We start from the raw sequence: 19,666 nt of genomic DNA, 5'->3' as shown, positions 1-19,666 counted from the left end.
CTCTATTCTTTTGCATTTGCTGAGGAGTGTTTTACTTCCAATTATGTGGTTGATTTTAGAATAAATGCTATGTGGTGCTGAGAAGAATGTATATTCTGTTGATTTGGGGTGGAGAGTTCTGTAGATGTCTATTAGGTCCACTTGGTACAGAGCTGAGTTCAAGTCCTGGATATCCTTTTTAATTTTCTGTCTCATTCATCTGTCTAATAAAGATATTAGACAGTATATGGCTAGCCAGTTTTCTCAACAGCATTTATTAAATAGGGAATCTTTTTCCCATTGCTTGTTTCTATCAGGTTTGTTGACGATCACATGGTTTGCATGTGTGGTGTTATCTATCTCTAAGGTCTCTGTTCTGTTCCATTGGTCTATATATCTGTTTTGGTACCAGTACCATGCTGTTTTGGGTACTGTAGCCTCATAGTATAGTTTGAAGTCAGGCTTCAATAAAGTCTCCCACTAATATTGTGTGAGAGTCTAGTCTCTTTGTAGGTCTCTAAGAACTTTTTTTATGAATCTGGGTGCTCCTGTATTGGGTGCATATATATTTAGGATAGTTAGCTCTTCCTGTTGCATTGATCCCTTTACCATTATGTAATGCCCTTCTTTGTCTTTTTTGATCTTTGTTGGTTTAAGGTCTGTTTATTAGACTAGGATTGCAACCCCTGCTTTTTTTTTTTTTTTTTTTTTTTTTTTGCCTTCCATTTGCTTGGTAAATAGTCCCTCCATCCCTTTATTTTGAGCCTATGTGTGTCTTTGCACATGAGATGGGTCTCCTGAATACAGCACACTGATAGGTCTTGACTCTTCATCCAATTTGCCAGTCTGTGTCTTTTAATTGGGGCATTCAGCCCATTTACATTTAAGGTTAATATTATTGTGTGTGAATTTGATCCTGATCACATCACGATGCTAGCTGGTTATTTTGCACATTAGTTAATGCAGTTTCGTCATAGTGTTGTTGGTCTTTATATTGTTGTGTTTTTGTAGTGGCTGGTACTGGTTTGTCCTTTCCATACAAGCACGCTGCATGTATTAACTCACGGAATCCCATCAACTCTACAAGGCGGATGCTATATTACTATCTCTACCTCAACCAGGGAACCGAGACAGAGGTGGGGTAATTTGCCAAGGTCACAAAGCTGTTAAGTGTTGGAAGCCAGACAGTCTGGCTCCAGAACAAGGTGCAGAGACCCAACCTGAGCCTGCAGGCCTGAGTTTTGTTTTGAGACAGTTTTGCTCTTGTTGCCCAGGCTGGAGTGCAATGGCACGATCTCGGCTCACTACAACCTCTACCTCCTGGGTTCAAGCGATTGCCTCAGCCTCCGCCTCCTGAGTAGCTGGGATTATAGGCATGTGTCACCATGCCTGGCTAATTTTTTGTATTTTTAGTAGAGATGGGGTTTCTCCATGTTAGTCAGGCTGGTCTTGAACTCTGGACCTCAGGTGATCCGCCCGCCTCGGCCTCCCAAAGTGCTGGGATTACAGGTGTGAGCCACCGTGCCCAGCCCCGAGGCCTGAGTTTCAATTCACAACCCCTCAAAAACTTGATGTATGATTTGGGTGAGTACGAATGTCTCTGGGCCCCATTTTCCTAGTCTTATCACGTAAGAGTGGTGTTAGGTGACTTGTCAGCTGCTTTCCCACAGCCCACCCATTCAACTGTGATTTCTATTCCTTAACAATACTAGGTGATCGCTTTACTGTCACTCACTCACTATAACGTCCTCAATTCCACCTCTGCCACTAGGCCTGCCACTCCCTTCCCTGCCCCCAACTGCCTGAGTGGCCGCTCGGTGACCTTGTTAGATAATCTTGTGTATCAGTGTCCACATCTGCAAATCAGGGAAATACTTATCCCCTAGAGATCTCAGCTCTTCTGCTAGAATTTCATAGGACAAGATGGCTGAAAATAGAGGCAACCAACCTGCAGCATGGACATCTTTTGAGGAATCAGATTTTTGTTTTGGAGACAGGGTCTTGCTGTCGCCCAGACTGGAGTACAGTGGTGTGATCTTGGCTCACTGCAACCTCTGCCACCTAGGTTCAAGCAATTCTCAGCCACTTGATTAGCCAGGACTATTGGCATGCAGCACCACGCCCGGCTAATTTTTGTATTTTCAGTAGAGATGGGGTTTCACCATGTTGGCCAGGCTGGTCTCAAACTCTTGGCCTCAAGTGATCCACCCACCTTGGCCTCCCAAAGTGCTGGGATTATAGGTGTGAGCCACCACACTCGGCCTGAGTACATAGAGATTCTGTTGGAATCTTTGACAAAAATGACTTTAGGCCGGCATTTTTTCAGTTAGCCTCTTCCATTCTCCCAGATCTGGGCATCACTCATTGTCAAGAAGGCATCCCCAGAAGCCCAGGAAAAACGCTCAGCTTAAACATGGAGGGAAATCAAGAAAACATCCATGGCCATTAGAAATGCTTTTATTTATAAAAGAACTACTTAAATATAAACATCTCTACATAGAAACACTCTTCACAAAAGGACTGTTGCATTACTGCCTTCTGACCGCGACCAGCAGAGACACTGTGGATGGAAGGACTCCATGGTGTCTCCCCAGACTCCCAGGATTTTAAGGCTAAATGTGCACTTGGAGGAACAGGGGCTGTAAGGCTATTTCTTCCCTTTTAAAAGACAGATCTCATGGTTTCCCATTCCAAGATAGGCTTCATAGCTGGGGAAAATCTTAAGATTTTTGCTCTAAGGGGTAAGTAAATATCTTCCTGAGATTGGGAGATAGGATCAGGCACTTGGGCTTGGGCTTTGTCATCTCTGAAGCATGGAAGTTAGTGGTGAAAAAATCTTATTTCCAAGTCTAGGATATGCTACTTCTGGAATGGCTTATCCCAATTCAAGTAAGTCACATACGTTATGTTGTCTGCATCTATGGATGTAACTAAACAGTCGTTAGGGTGCTTGGATGAAGAAGAAAGACATCCAGTCTTCCACTAGGCTCAACTGGTTTCAGCTCAAAGCAGAATTAATACTTTTAATGGAATGGCTGGAGCTCTCATACAGTTATTCTAGCAAAATCTATCAATCATTGAGTTCAGGGCAGGGGGCCACCAGACATTACAGACTGTAAAGACCATCAGAAAGGTGTCATTGAAGTTGGGGTATGGTGGCTCACGCCTGTAATCCCAGTAGGGAGACAGGAGGGTTGTTTGAGCCCAGGCGTTTGAGACCAGCATGGGTAACACAGCAAGACCCCATCTCAAAAGAAAAAAATGTGTCAGTGATTGTACCTAACAAGGGAAGAGAATCTTTCAGATGAAGGGTCAACAGAAAGGCCCTAAACACTTCTAAAAGTAGAAAGCAGTTGAATTTTGCATAACCAGTCTGGGAATAGAGTGAAAGAAACAAGGTTACAGAAGGTAGTGTTTTAGGGACTTTAGAAATTCGGGGCAGTATGTATGAGAATGTGTGCTGGACACTGGAGGTGTCCCAGGAGCTCTGAAGTACTAGGTTTGGTTCAATACCGACAAACTCCTGGCCACGTGCAAGCACTGCCTCACGGGGTGCCCAGAGCCATTAATTCTCCATCTGAGTTGGCATCCGGTCAGCTGAGCATGGAACATGGGGCCACCCCAAACACAGTACAGCACAACCAATACCAACACTGTCTATTGCTAGAGCACAGCTTCCTGCATACCTAGGACACTGGGCTTCTGACTGGAAGTTTCTCCTTTCCAAAGGCCAGCTCCAACACTTGTCTCTCTTCTCATGGTCACCAAGTCATTTGCAAAGCCCCAGGGTCCATTCAAATTCTAGAGATTCTAGTGAGCATCAAGGTTTACAACCCAATCAAGAAAAACAAGATCTGTGGTGGGCTCCACCATGCCATGGTTAAGCAACGCAGACAGGGCCTGTGTCTCAGGAGCAGGCGCCCTCTCGGTGGGCCGCCAGAACCCTCGGCGGACTGAAAGCAAAGGCAGCAAGGCTGGGTGGCAGGCAGCATGGGCTCAGGTGTACTCGGTTTTGCGGATATAATTGGAAGGAACGTAGCCCTTCTTCCCGTTAACCTCAGCTAACCACCACTCTGTATTTCCTGTGACATCTTTAAACTCGAGGATCTTGAGTTTCTGATTAGCTGACACACTCAGCTCATTTGGGTTTCGTGCCTTGAAGGTGTAGACAGCAAAATAGACCTGTATGAGGGAGAGAGAGAAAATGGGAAGTTGCTGGGAACAATGCCATCCAACAGCTTCGTGTGGTGATGGGGAGGGTTCCACATCCACTTGCCCACACGTGGCTACTGAGCCCCTGAAATATGGCTAGTGAGACAGAGGAACTGAATTTTTCATCTTAATTTTAACTAAAATAAATGTAAATAGGTACATATGGATGATGGCTACCATAATAGGGATGATTCAAAGGAAACACCAATTTGGCCAGGGGTGGTAGCTCGTGCCTGTAATCCCAGCACTCTGGGAGGCTGAGATGGGTGGATCACTGGAAGTTGGGAGTTTAAAACCAGCCTGGCCAACATGGTGAAACCCCGCCTCTACTAAAAATACAAAAATCAGCTGGGCGTGGTGGTGCACACTTGTAATCCCAGCTACTCAGGAGGCTGAGGCAGGAGAATTGCTCCAACACAGGATGCAGAGGTTGCAGTGAGCCAAGATCGTGCCACTGGACTCCAGACCCTGGGCAAGAGAGTGAGACTCCATCTCAAAACAAAAAAACACCAATTTGGGAGGCTGAGGTGGGTAGATCACTAGGGTCAGGAGTTCCAGACCAGCTGGCCAACATAGTAAAACCCCATTTCTACCAAAAATGTAAAAAACAGCCAGGCATGATGGTGTACGCCTGTGATCCCAGCTACCTTGGAGATTGAGGCAGGAGAATTGCCTGAACCCAGGAGGCAGAGGTTGTACCACCGTACTCCAGCCTGGGCAACAGAGCAAGACTCCATTAAAAAATAAAAATAAAAAAATTTACCTTTTCAGTCTTTCAGAGTTGCTTTGAAGGGTGGAAGACAAGCATATTCTTCCATACCTCAAAAATAAACTCTGAATTAAAAACCAGAAAACCACAACCAACTTCAAAGAAAGAAAAGTTGATCTTCAGGTGCCACAAACAAAGATCTAATGATCTAATCCCCATGGAAGGGAGGGGCTCAGGGAGTAGGAGCAGCAGACATGAGGCCCATGGGAGCCCAAGGAAGGGATACACAGCCAGGGCTTTAGCACCTGGTCAGGGGCAGGAGCTGAGACTACAACTACATTCCCCTGTTCCAACTCCGTTTAAGAAAGGTCCTTTTTTCCCACCCCTTGATGTGTCTACAGTAACTGTCCGCTTGGTAGGCCCAGAATGGGGATGTTTGACCCAGGCAGTGGGTAGTAAGAAATCACCAGAAAAATGAGCATGCACAAAGCTTGGCTGTGGCACTGAGGAATGTGCTGTGGGAAGCCTGAACTGAGAAAGTGGGTAAAAACTGGACTCGTAGAATCCAGACAGTGGCAGCACCTCTACAACCCAGGATGCAACTGGGCCTTCCCCTGAGGGCAAATCCTACCAGAGATGAGCTTGCAGACAAACCTGACAGTCAACACAGGAAGATGTTCCGCTGAAGAGCGAGCAAAGGCAACAGAGGGTGAAGCAGGGACTCTGCAGCTATGAATCTGAAAATGGCTTTAAAGCATGCAGGTGAGTTCAAGATATGGCCAGGTGCGGTGGCTCACACCTGTAATCCTAACAAGTTGGGAGGCCAAGGTGGGCAGCAAGGTCAGGAGATGGAAACCATCCTGGCAGTGAAACCCTGTCTCTAATAAAGTAGTTCTAGCTACTTGGGAAGCTGAGGCAGGAGAATTGCTTGAACCTGGGAGGTGGCAGTTGCAGTGAGCTGAGATCGTGCCATTGCATTCCAGCCTGGGCAATAAAGCAAGACTCTGTCTCAAAAACCCCACAATCAAATTCATAAACAGGAACAGGCCATTACAAAGAATAGAAAAAACTGGGGCCGGGCTTGGTGGCTCACGCCTGTAATCCCAGCACTTTGGGAGGCCAAGGTGGGTGGAGCAATTGAGTTCAGGAGTTTGAGACCAGCCTGGCCAACATGGTGAAGCCCTGTCTCTACTGAAAATATAAAAATTAGCTGGATGTGTTGGTGTACCCCTGTAATCCCAGCTACTCAGGAAGCTAAGGCATGAGAATTGCTTGAACTTGGGAGGCAGAAGTTGCAGTGAGCTGAGATTGTGCTACTGCGTTCAAGCCTGGGTGACAAACTCAAAAAAAAAAAAAAAAAACTGGGCAGAATTTCATTTCTAAATTCCAGAAATAACAGTACGGTTACTTGGATCAAAAACCAAGCAAGTGGATTAAACAGATGTTATACAACTGAAGAATTAGTGAACTGGAAGAGTAATGCAATTTTCATTGTGGCATTGCTTAAACACCCAGTGGCACAGGGGTCCAGGAACAGCCTGGGAAGTGTCAGCAGGGAAGGTGCTCGAAGGCTCTGAGGGCAGAGATTCCTTGTGTGCTTCGAAGATGTGTCTGTGAGCTCATCTCAGATCACCCCTAGGCCTCAGGCAAGCCGCTTCTGCCTCACCCCCGCCTGTACCCACAACACATCTGCTGCCGCCTGTGCCACACTGGCCGGCTGGTTACACACTCACCTGGTTGCCTTCTGCCTCACTGCTTTCTGGCTCTGCACTTCTGTCTTCCGGAGCCTGGGCTGTTCTTGCACATCCTTTTACGAGGTCTTGACCTTGCCCGTTTCGTCCTGGTACAGAGTAGCCAACCATTTCTGGATGCCTGAAGTTCCGGTAGCTCCTCTGGGTGGCAGCAGGTTGGTTTACATCTCTAGCTACATCTGCAGCGTCCCCTGACCTTGGCTGGGAGGTAGAGTCTGGGTCTGAAGGGCATCCGGAAGGACCACTCTCTGAATTACCCGGATTTAGGGATGCACTGAGAGTTCCTTGGTCACATTCCTTCAATGGAGAAGATACATCTTGAGGCTGCTTCTGGCAAGACCCCGAGGTAAAGGATACAGCCATGCTGCTGGGGTTGAAGGTCAGGGTGCTGCCGCTGTTCTGGCGTGGGAACCTGGGGGAGGAGCTGCCGTGCTCAGATTCTGTGGAGGAGTGGCTGCCCACGGAGGCATCGGAGTGGCTGCGGCGAGGATTGTAGGGCTTTAGGAAGGAGCTGTACACAAAGCCTTTGGTGACTACAAAGGAAACAGGAAATATAAACAAGAACTCTTGGCAGAAGGATGGACAGATGGAAGGAGCATCGAGAGAAAAAAACTGGTCTAAAAGCTAGGTTATTCATCTGTAAAATGAAGAGTAAAACAAAGCCAGGACAATAGTGAGACACAAAAGAAAATGCCTAATGACAAAGCGGCTTGGAACACTCAGTCCCAGGATGTGATGTGTGTAGGTAGAGATGAAGAGCCGCAGCTGCCTGCCGGTTCATTCATGTCACAACCTCACAACAGATGCGTGCCAGGAGGCCCGTGGCCAACCGAGAAGACAGCAATGAAAACAATCCTATGTCTGGGAATCATCATGGGAAGAGAATGTCATAGGACACTGAGATCATGCGTAAGAGGAAGGCTTGACTAAGCCTGTGTTCAAATACAGCAAGTGTGGAAAGGACCAAGTTAAGAACTAGCCTCGGCCGCACACAGGGGCTCATGCCTGTAATCCCAGCTCTTTGGGAAGCTGACATGGGAGGATTGCTTGAGCCCAGTTCCCTGGTCAACATAGTGAGACTCCATCTCTATTTAAAAAAAAAAAAAAAAAAAAAAAAGGCTAGGTACAGTGGCTCATACCTGTAATCCAGGCACTTTGGGTGGCTGAGGCAGGCAGATCACCACAGGACAGGAGTTCACGACCAGCCTGGCCAACATGGTGAAGCCCCGTCTGTACTAAAAAATTAGCCAGGCATGGTGGTGCATGCCTGTGATCCCAGCTACTCAGGAGGCTGAGGTATGAGAATCGCTTGAACCCAGGAGCCAGACGTTGCAGTGAGCCAAGACCACGCCACTGCACTCCAACCTGGGCAACAAGAACCAAACTCCGTCTCAAAAAAAAAAAAAAAAAAAAAAAAGGCTTAGCTCAAGAAGCCCCTCCATAGGCCTCCCTGTGCTCTTTCCCTCCAGGACACTCGAATCCTTTGCTCTGGGAGTCTGGATATACTGGGAGGATGTTCTAACATAGGAAACTATTTGTCAGAATGTACACATAACATGTACTGTACATGTTCACTTTAATAAATTGCCCAAGATGACCAAGGGGGCTTTCAGCTAAAACTTAAGTATACATTAGGGATTGATTGAGTATCCACATGACAATTTTTCATAACACCCTCAAGGCACAGACCCAGAGTATGTAGCCTCCACGAGAACAAAGACCATCACTCTCTTGATCTCTGATGCATTTCCTGTACCTGACAGCTGATCTGAATACTGTGGCTGCTTGCTACCACTTCTCAAGTTTGAGTAGATAAAGGATAGAGCAGCTTCTTAAACAGCTTGGAACTTTACAGGGGGTCCACCTGTCTCTGACCCCAGTAGTAGCTGTCACCTGATGTCACCCTAACAGGCTCCATCCTCTGTCCTTCCTTTCCCACTTCTAATCTCTTGTTCTGGGTAAGAAGTGGGGAGAAAAAAAATCCACAAGATGCTTTTAAAGAAACCAAGAAATGTAACATTTTTCAGTTCTGCGTGGTGAATACATAGATGCCTGTTGGATGGGACCGCAATCCCTATCTAAAGTGCTTAGGGCCAGACATGTTTTGGAATTCAGATTCTTTTAATTCTGGAAAGGTAGTCAAGTAGCTATATTACATATTTTGTAAATCTCCCCCAGCAGGGTCAGCGCCCCATAATCAATTCTGTTAATGAATATTCAGAATGAGATCCTGTCATTTGCGGCCACATGGTTGAACCTGGAGGACATGTTAAGTGAAATGAGCCAGGCACAGAAAGACAAATACCATATAATCTCATTCATGTAGAATCTAGACAAGTTGATCTCACAGAGGTTGAGAGTAGAATGCTAGTTATTAGAGACTGGGGGTGGTGGAGGGGGAGGTGTGGCTATCATGGGAAGTGAGTCTGGGGAGAGGTTACTTAACAGGTACAAAGTTAGGAGAAATAAGCTCTGGTGTTCTATTGCACAGTAAGGTAACTGTAGCTAATGATAATGTGTATCTCAAGATGGCCAGAAGCCAAGGATTCTGAATGATATCTCTGCAAAGAAATGACAAGTTTATAGCCTGGGCAACACAGGGAGACTGTCTCTACTAAAAATAAAAAATTAACTGGGCATGGTTGTGCACACCTCTGGTCCTAGCTACTCAGGAGGCCGAGACAGGAAGATTGATTGAGCTTGGGGGGTGGAGGCTGCAGTGAGCCAAGATCGTGCCACTGCAATCCAGCCTGGGTGACAAAGCTAGACCCTGTCTCAAAAAAAATTACCACACCATACCCCATCGGTATTAACAAGTATGTGTCAGTTATAAACTAAAACTTAAAGTATCTCACATAACTGCAAATAGGAAAGTTCTGATGTTTTTGTGTCATTCATGTTGGAGCTGTACTCATCCATCCATGATGTGAGCAACCTCTTGGTTGCACCAGATTGCAATCAGCATTTAAAAAATAAGGCCAGGTGCCATGGCTCATGCTTGTAATCCTGGCACTTTGGGAAGTAGGCGGGTGGATCGCCTGAGGTTAGGAGTTGGAGACCAGACTGGTCAACATGGTGAAACCCTGTCTTTACAAAAAATTAGCCAGGTGTGGTAGTGCATGCTACTTGTGAGGTTGAGCAAGAGAATCATTTGAAGGTGGAGGCTGCAGTGAGCTGAGATCAAGCTGCTGCACTCTAGCTAGCCTGGGTGACAAAGCTAGACCCTGTCTCAAAAAATAATAACACGATTATTCACACCAAAAGTGTTAAGTTACAATTATAGTCTCACATCACTTTCATTCAGGTTTTGGCAAAAGTGTTCTGAAAAAAATCCTTGTTTTTTAGAACTTTTTGGATTTTGGAAAAAGGGATTACAGATCAATATTATCCCTTGTACACTTACTTAAATTCTGTCAATCCCTCTCCCTCCCAAAAAGTTGTAAGCTGTTTTTAAAGTAATTCCCTAAATAATCATGAGGTAAAGCTGTTATGGGGAGAAGAAAGCAAATGAAATCCCACAGGTTTTTAATTTCCACAAGACAATTTCATAGAAATTGGAAGAGGTGCTGGCTGCGGTGGCTCACACCTATAATCCCAGCATTTTAGGAGAAACAGGCAGAAGGATGGCTTGAGCCTAGAAGTTGGAGACCAGCCTGGACAACATGGCAAGACCTCGTATCTACAAAATTATTGAAAAATTAGCTGGGCATGATGGCATACCTGTAGTCCCAGCTAAGGCAGGAGGACCCCTTGAACCCAGGAGTAATAAGCTATGATTGTGCCACTGCACTCCAGCCTGGGCAACAGAGCAAGACTGCCACAAAAAAAAAAAAAAAGAAGGCAGCTTATTTTGTGGCCTACTGGGAACAGGCTAAGAAGGAACAGGATTCCGTGAGGCAGGCCTTCCCGCCTGTAAGTGCTGTAAGACATGGCAGGAGCTTGCGTGATAAGCAATGGCATCTCCTCTGGAATTTGTCACAACAAAAACAGGTTTTGTTTCAGTAATGATCTTCACTCTGTAGAGAAGGTTAAGGCTATTTTTCCCCTTAATCAAAGATATTTTTTTTTCTGGTCTAGGACGGATTCGGGTGTAGCCAAAACTATTTTTTTCCCAGTTACGATTCCCTGCTGCTGAAAATTCTTACCTCCATTGTCAACCAACCAGCGGTTCTGACTGCCCATGGGGTCTTTTTTCTTAATCACACCCACCAGGTCACCTTCCAAAAGTGACACATCCAAGTCTTGAGCAGCATTGAAGTTCCGTTCTGCCTGGAAGAGTTTTTCAGGGGGATACCTGGCCAGGAGGGAGGCCCGGAGTTCTTCTGACTGTAGCATGTAACTTGGCTGAAAGGTAAGATATCAACAAAAATCCCTCAGTGGCCACCACCCCAGCAGTCATATTTCATCCCAACACGCGGCCAGCCTCAGAAATGAGGCAGGGACAGTCAGTCACTGCCTCATTTTTTTTTTGGTGATGAAGCCAGCGCACATGGCTACGTAAAAAGAGCCCTTAGGCAATGTTTCCTGCCTTTATAGTTAAAATTTGATACACACCTATTCTTACATTTGTTTTTCTGTGACAAATGTGATTAAAATGCCACTTAAAAAAAAATCAAAATATCTAAGTGATATTAGTAGGTCTTCTTGTATTTTGTTAGATGAACCTAACCAACTGAGAATTTCCCTATCTTGACTTCCCCACCTGTGAAAGCAAGGAAGTCATAAGAAAAAAGGTAATAATAAATTCAGGCTGGGCATGGTGACTCACACCTGTAATCCCAGCACTTTGGGAGGCCAAGGTAGGCAGATCACTTGAGGCCAGGAGTTTGAGACCCATCTGGTCAACATAGCGAAACCCTGTCTCTACTAAAAATACAAAAACTAGCCAGGTATGGTGATGCATGCCTGCAATCCCAGCTACAAGAGGCTGAGGCAGGAGAATCACTTGAACCTGGAAGGTTGCAGTGAGCCAAGATCAGACCACTATACTCCAGCCTGGGTGACAGCAAGGCTCTGTCTCAAAAAATAAATCATAATTCTCCCTTTTAAGGTAATGTAAATTAATGTCTATGGGATCATATGGGGCAAAAATATTGTAAGCGAAGATGTATCAGCAGTCCTCTAGATTATGAACCCATATAATCTGGTGTGCCTTATGCTAATTTTTAAAATATGGAAGAACTGAGTTAAAAAAGACTGTAATTCCAGGTAAAAAAGGCAGTCAAACATTAACTGTTTAGCTGTATTACTTTTATGAATACATGATAAAAAACAGGGAGGCCTGGCAGAATTAATACACCCTTAAATCAGTTTCCTGAATTAATGAATCAATAAATTAATACCGAGTACATGCCCCCACTCCCCACACACAAAAAAGTCCAGGCGTGGTGGCTCGCACCTCTAATCCCAGCACTTTGGGAGGCCAAGGTGGATGGATCACAAGGTCAAGAGATCGAGACCACTCTGGCCAACATGGTAAAAACCCCATCTCTGCTAAGAAATACAAAAATGAGCTGGGTGTGCTGGCGTGTGCCTGTAGTCCCAGCTACTTGGGAGGCTGAAAGCAGAATTCACTTGAATCTAGAAGGCAGAGGTTGCAATAAGCCAAGATTCCACCACTGCACTCCAGCCTGGCAACGGAATGAGAGACTGTCTCAAAAACAAAACAAAACCTGGGCAAATGCATGAGCCCATGATGGGTGAGACTGCAACCATTATTCTCCATTTATTATGAAATACAGAAACTCCAATTCCAATAGTGGGATCTGGGCCTGGCTGCAGGGTTTCCCACTCTTTACCCCGAGGTGGGGCTGCTCCTCTCCGTTCCCTACTAACCAGGCCCACGAGTGGCTTTCGAGCAGACTGGCGGTCAATGGTTTTCCTTTCAAATGGCTTCTTGGTAGCTGGAAGAGACTCCGGGAAGAAGGTGAAAACCTGGAGTTGCTGCAGAACTCTGCTGTGTTCTTCGTGGAAGATGGCAATAAGGTTTCCCTCCCTGCCGGCCACTTTGAGTAACTGGAGTCCGTGGGAAGAGCAGAGAGAGAGAGAAAAGAAGAAAACACAATGAAAGATCTCAGACTGACGAAGTCTCCTTAGAACCACTGAAGCTAAAGTTCAGCTGCAGCTCACTCTCTGAGCTACGGACACAGCAGCCTGATGCAAAACACAAGTTCTCCAGGGCACTGCCTGCAGGCCAGCTTGGCTGGCTCTTCTGGGAACTGCTCAAGAGGAAAAGGGATGTCTCAGAAGCCACAGGCTTCATGACACCCTCAAGGGATCAAGAATTCCTGAGGGCTGAACTAGCGACACGTTCAGTTAATCTAGTTCAGATAATTTTTCAAACCATGCTATAATTTTTCCCAGAAAAATACCAGGCAAAGGCCATAGATGACCATCCCACTGAAGGGATAAGAAACTCACCGAAAGCAGTGGCTTTAATTGCTCCAGAGCCTGGTGCACGAAGTCACAGTGGGCTTCAGCGTAGCCGTGGACACAGTTGGTGAAGAGGCCCTGGGCGTACTGGTGGAACTTGGGCAGCTCATCCAGCAGCTGCGCATTCAGGGCCTCGTAGTTGTTCCGGGCCGACTGCAGCTCCTCCAGGGTCTTCTTGTCCTTTAGCTTCTCTGCCCGTTCTGTACAGTTATAGAAGTCCAGGAGCTTGTCAAAGCGTTTCTGTACCAGCTTATGGGGCCCTGTAAACATGCTCAGTAACTGATTTAAGGGGGAGATGACAAGCCGCTCTGTCCTCTCCTTCTGTAGGGACGAGAAAGGCACATTGCTCAGATGGACAGTACCCCACATTTGTGATTCTCCAAGTCACTCTTAAGGCTGATTGTGCTGTGTCCTAAACGACCTACTTTGTTTCTAGTACACAAGCTAAACCCATGCAGATCTACAACAGTATTCTACTAACCCATCACTAGCCTCTACTTAAATACTCCACGAGACTTCTCACTACATACTTCAATTCCCACACCAAAGAGTATGTAGAATAAGCTAATCCCACTTGAGCTCCTTGAGGTGATAAATGCTAAGCTGCACGCTGATGTGTGCATTAGAAACTAGATGTGATAGTTTACCTGGTAACATTTATTATGTGTACATGTCTACATAGCTTGAATTTAACTCCAGAGTTAGTTGTTACATAAATCTGGGGTGGAGTAACTTTCATAACACTCATAAACCTTTAATCATAACTAGGTAATACCGCCCCCCCCCTTTTTTTTTTAGACAGAGTCTTGCTCTTTTGCCCAGGCCGGAGTGCAATGGCGCAATCTCAGCTCACTGCAGCCTCAGCCTCCCAAGTAGTTGGGATTACAGGCATGAGCCACTGTATCCGGCCCCCATTTTTATCTTTCAAAGAATTTTTCTCTTGGCTGGGAGTGGCGGCTCATGCCTGTAATCCCAGCACTTTGGGAGGCCGAGGTGGGCAGATCACTTTAGGTCAGAAGCTTGAGACCAGCCTGGTGAAACTCCGTCTCTACTGAAAATACAAAAATCAGGCAGGTGCGGTAGTGCGCGCCTGTAGTCCCAGCTCCTCGGGAGGCAGAGGTTGCGGTGAGTCGAGATTGTGCCACTGCGCTCCAGCCTGGGTGACAGAGTGAGACTCCGTATCAAAAATAATAAATTTTTCTCTTTAATTCTTTCTAACACACAGACATTAAGGGTAAGGCAATGAATACATAAAGAACATAAACAAGTACTTAGTGGTACTTAATAGCATCTTATTAAAAATAATGTACAATTAGAACACCTGTCAGTTCCCCAGCGGGGTGTGTCTTTTTCACCTTCAGGCCATTTATAGATCCCTAAGAAACTATCAAACCCCATCCAGTTTTTTCTACAAGGGATTAAATAATCCCATATATATGGATTTAGAATTTCTCAAGAAATTTGGTCTTTAGCACTTCAAGTATTTTTTTTTTTTTGAGATGGAGTCTCGCTCTTGCCGCCCAGGCTGGAGTACAATGGCGCGATCTCGGCTCACCATGACCTCCACCTTCCAGGTTCAAGCGATTCACCTGCCTCAGCCTCCTGAGTAGCTGGGATTACAGGCATGCGCCACCACACCTGGCTAATTTTGTATTTTTAGTAGAGATGGGGTTTCTCCATGTTGGTCAGGCTGGTCTCAACTCCCGACCTGAGGTGATCCGCCCACGTTGGCCTCCCAAAGTGCTGGGATTAAAGGCATGAGCCCGGCCTTGAAGTAGTTTTTACCATCTCAAATCTCTTTGGTAACATATTATATTCCTAAATATTTGTCTTCAAGGTTTTTTTTTGAGACATAGTCTCACTCTGTTGCCCAGGAGGGAGTACAGTGGTGCGATCTTGGTTCACTGCAACCTCCTCCTGGGGTCAAGCTATTATCTGACCTCTGCCTCCTGAGTACCTGGAATTTCAGGTGCCCACCACCATGCCCTGCTAATTTTTGTATTTTTAGTAGCGGCAAGGTTTCACCACATTGGTCAGGATGGTCTTGAACTCCCAACCTCAAGTGATCTGCCTGCCTCTGCCTCTCAAAGTGCTAGGATTACAGGCATGAGCCACTGCACCTGGCCCCTCTTCAAGTTATTACTTCTATAGTTGTTTTTATTTGATCAGAGTTAATTGCCTAGTTTTCCTGTGTCCTCTGAAACTAAATTAATCACAAGCTATTTTTTTTCTTTTTTTTTTTTTTTCGAGACGGAGTCTTGCTCTGTTGCCCAGGCTAGAATGCAGTGGCACGATCTTGGCTCACTGCAAGCTATGCCTCCCGGATTCACGCCATTCTCCTGCCTCAGCCTCCCGAGTAGCTGGGACTACAGGCGTCTGCCACCATGCCTGGCTAATTTTTAAATATATTTTTTAGTAGAGACGGGGTTTCATCATGTGAGCCAGGATGGTCTCGATCGCCTGAACTCATGATCTGCCCGCCTCGGCTTCCCAAAGTGCTGGGATTGCAGGCGTGAGCCACTGCGCCTGGCCCTACAAGCTGTTTTTTTTTAAAAAAAACCTGTTTGTACAGACACAGGTCCTACATTTCCCTTTAACTAACTGAAAGTCATGTTGTGAATATCAAACCCCAATATGAATATAGCTAAAGGATGACTAATAAGCCTGGTGCCCAGGGCCTGTGTCTGTGGAACTGACTTTTGCATGAGCTGATGTATTTGAGATGACCCTGGGAAGGGGGCCAACTTTTGAAGTTACTTACAAAGTTTGTGAAGAGCTGGTCACTGATATAGCGATGCACCCTCTCAAACTGCTCCAGGTCCCGGTGTCCTCTCTCCATGCACACATCCCACATGCTCACGGCAGCCACCACTTTCACACACGCCGACTCCTGGAGCCAGTTAGGACAGACACAAGTCAGAACAGACAGAACTTTCCAGCCTTTGTCATCCCACCCTGAATAGCAATCTGGGAAAAATGAGTTCCGTAATTTGAAATTTCCTCACTAGTCTGGTATTTGAGCTTTGAAATAAGCATATTTTCAACAACTATGACTTACGGAGCACAGAGAAAAATCTAAGACTTTTATTTCTTAAAAAATTAGGGAGGGCTTTTATCATCTCTTTAGCATTCCCCTATGTACCTAATAGGGCTTCTTAATTTACCAAAAAGTAAATTATCAAATTAGAACCAAGGTGATTCCTATAGGATTATGACAATGACCAGTCACTCTCCTTCCTCAGGTCTTGGTTCACGCTGTCACCGTCTCACAGACAACTGCCCTGCCATGCTACTGATCATGTCAACCCGGTTTTTCCCATCACACCCTGGCGCTCCCAACGGCTCCTGCTGTGCTGCTTTCTTTGTCTTTGCAAAAAAAATACCCTCTCACATGACTAGAATTGACTAATGCCTGCTTATTGTCATGCTCTCCTTCACCCACCCTCCTAGTAAAAATGCAAGCTCCATAAAGGTAGACTTTTTTGTCTGTTTTGTCTGCTGACTCCGTTATCACAGAGTCAACTCCTCCTGATAGTGACAGTTTGAACCCCAGGCTGGTTTTCCAGGCTTTCTTTTGAGACCAGCCTGGCCAGCATGGTGAAACCCCATCTCTACAATGCTAGGCTGTAACCCAAACAGACTAAATACTCCATTAGTCTATTTCAAAGGCAAACAAAGTCCCTAAGCAAAAACCTTCAGTGCCTCACACATTGGTTTGATGCTTTATTTTTATAACAATGTTTAGACCTTTTGTCTTTAATATTTATATCTGTACATACAAAGCCAGGGCTTTGTCAGTAAGATAACCCAGAGAATGTTGCTAATTCCTCCTGACTGGGAGATGTAATGTGAAACATGACGTCCTCTTGTTTTCTTGTAAAGGAATGCTGTAAAGTCCCCAAATATCAGCCCATATGCCAATGTAGATACCAAATTATCCAGCCAGTGGCCCTCAGCTTATGTTCTCTCTGGTTTTCTTGCTGTTAGTCAATCTATCTAATTTTATTATTGGGCAGGCTTTTCATTTTGTGGCATGACAAAACTGTTCAACATTTTCTCTCAATTTCTGTCAGCAGTCAGAACCGAACTGATACTTCCATCAAATGGTTTTCAACGTTACATATATCCCAACCCAAAATGTATCAGTCATTGCTATGCAGGTGAGACTTTTAAGGGCTGAGGGCTCAGGTATAGCATGTCACACTTTAGAAAACCTGGGGAGAAAATGGCCAACAGAGGGATACCAGCATGAGAGAGGTATTAGGGGAAAGTCCTATGAAGCAGCAATACAAAGAAACATACTCAGTAGCTGCCCCAATATTGTGTGTGTTTTATTTTTCTTGAGATGGAGTCTCACTCTCACCCAGGCTGGAGTGCAATGGTATGATCTCAGCTCACTGCAACCTCCACCTCCTGGGTTCAAGTGATTCTCCTGCCTCAACCTCCCATGTAGCTAGGTTACAGGCACCCACCACCATGCCTGGCTAAGTTTTGTATTTTTAGTAGAGATGGGGTTTCACCATGTTGGCAAGGCGGGTGTTGAATTTCTAGCCTCAAGTGGTCTACCCACCTCAGTCTCCCAAAGTGCTGGGATTACAGGCATGAGCCACTGCACCTTGCCTGTTTGTTTTAGAGACAGGGTCTTGCATGTTGCCAGGCTGTCCTCCAACTCCTGGGCTCAAGCAATCCTCCCACCTCAGCCTCCTGGGTAGCTGAGACTACAGGTGTGTGTCACCATCCCTGGCTCATGCCTCAGTGTTTTTGTCGAATCTCTCACTTTAAACCAATGTACTTCTGCAAAGTTTTATCAACCCTAATTTTTACCTAATTATATTTTTTGTTTTTTTGAGACAAAGTCTCACTCTTGTCCCCCACACTGGCTCAGCTCACTGCAACCTCCGCCTCCCAGGTTCTAAGCGATCCTCCTGCCTCAGCCTCCCGAGTAGCTGGGATTACAGGCGCCTCCCACCATGCCCAGCTAATTTTCGCACTTTTAGTAGAGACGGGGTTTCACCATGTTGGCCAGGTTGGTCTCCTGACCTCATGTGATCCGCCCACCTTGGCCTCCCAAAGTGCAGGATTACAGGCGTGAGCCATCGCGCCCGGCACTAGTTACATTTTTAAAACACAAGGGTGAAAGTTTGCTATTGAAAAGAAACTAGGGAGCATCTCAAATCAGTGGGGATTACTCAATAAATGATAGACCACTGGGTAACCACCTGGAAAAATAAAGTTGAATCCCTGCTTCAAACCTGATTTACTAAAGTCCGGACAGAGCAATGATTTAATCTTAAAACAATGGAATGATAAAAGTACTAAAACACGAGATTTTTAGATGTTGCAATAGCAAAGGCCTTTCTACATATGACACAAAACTAAGAAGCCATAAAATGCAAGTTTAAACTCTTACAGGGAGAAAACACTATAAGCAAACTCAGAAGTCAACAAACTGAGGTAGGGGGAGGATATCTGCAAACCATCTCAGACAAAGGACTATTTCCTCCAATAGATACAGAGATCAACAAACTGATAAAGATGCCAGAACATAGGTAAGTCACAGAAAAATATGATATAAACATAAGAGAATATCCTCAACTCCATTTCTAATATAAGAAATGGCAATTTAAACTATATTGAAATATTTTTTACCTCTCTTGCAGGCAAAGATAAAACCCACTGGTTTTGATAACACTGAGTTAGCAAGGGATATTGCTTTTGGAACTTTTCCCCTTTACAACATCTCTGACATTTAACGGTAGTTATCAAAATTTATACTGCCACATGATTTGGCTCAGAAGTACACTGGCCTTCAGACAGACTCACATAGATCAGGAAATGATGTATCCACAAGGATATTCCTTGTATGACTAGTTCTAATCTTTTTTTAACTACAAATGATTTAAATATCTGTCAATAGGGGACTAGTTAAATATATTATGACATGACCTTAGAATGATACATACTATGCAGTTATAAAGAACAATGGACCAAGGCCAGGCGTGGTGGCTCACGCCTGTAACCCCCACACTTTGGGAGGCCGAGGTGGGCGGGTCATGAAGTCAAGCGATCGAGACTATCCTGGCCAACATGGTGAAATCCCGTCTCTACTAAAAATACAAAAATTAGCTGGGTGTGGTGGCGTACGCCTCAGCTACTTGGGAGGCTGAGGCAGGAGAATCGCTTGAACCTGGGAGGCGGAGGTTGCAGTGAGCCGAGATTGCGCCACCGCACTCCAGCCTGGCAAGAGTGAGACACTGTCTCAAAGGAAAAAAGAACAATGGGCCTCTGTGTAAGGCTAAATCACTTTTGAAATTTGATTAAGTGCGAAACCCAAGATGCTAGTGTATCTCCCACCTACACACACACACACAAAATCTCTTGATAGGAGGGAAGAACTTGGTGGGTGGTGACTGTCTCTATAGAAGATGACCAGGTGACAAGGTAGGAGGAATAATTATTTTTACTTAGTTTTTCGGTACCTTTAAATTTTATACCATTTTATTTAGTTTAAGAAAATGTTTTTTAAAAAGTTAAGGATCCCTTTTAAGGAAATTCTTTTATAAGATCAGATGTTCAGGCTGGG

General features: G+C 45.3%; 1 protein-coding gene across 2 annotated transcripts in view; it reads right to left on the bottom strand.

Annotated features, from left to right (window-relative positions):
* Positions 1-2,418: 2,418 nt before the first annotated feature.
* The window catches only part of DNMBP (dynamin binding protein), a 123,351-nt gene continuing 106,103 nt past the window's right edge, over positions 2,419-19,666 (bottom strand). The window contains exons 9-14 of one of the 2 annotated variants that reach the window (XM_033186078.1): positions 15,845-15,973; positions 13,072-13,404; positions 12,487-12,666; positions 10,797-10,995; positions 6,634-7,184; positions 2,419-4,161 (exon numbers count right to left, since the gene is read on the bottom strand). In XM_033186078.1, the coding sequence (XP_033041969.1) occupies positions 3,976-4,161; positions 6,634-7,184; positions 10,797-10,995; positions 12,487-12,666; positions 13,072-13,404; positions 15,845-15,973 (1,578 nt within the window). In that variant the 3' untranslated portion in view covers positions 2,419-3,975. The remainder of the gene's footprint in view (positions 4,162-6,633; positions 7,185-10,796; positions 10,996-12,486; positions 12,667-13,071; positions 13,405-15,844; positions 15,974-19,666) is intronic. The other variant, XM_033186068.1, reaches the window with a different exon arrangement.

The sequence above is a fragment of the Trachypithecus francoisi genome, unplaced genomic scaffold (genome assembly GCF_009764315.1).
Source record: "Trachypithecus francoisi isolate TF-2019V2 unplaced genomic scaffold, Tfra_2.0 Contig01579, whole genome shotgun sequence".
Taxonomy (NCBI): domain Eukaryota; kingdom Metazoa; phylum Chordata; class Mammalia; order Primates; family Cercopithecidae; genus Trachypithecus; species Trachypithecus francoisi.
This window is presented reverse-complemented; position numbering and strand designations above follow the sequence as displayed.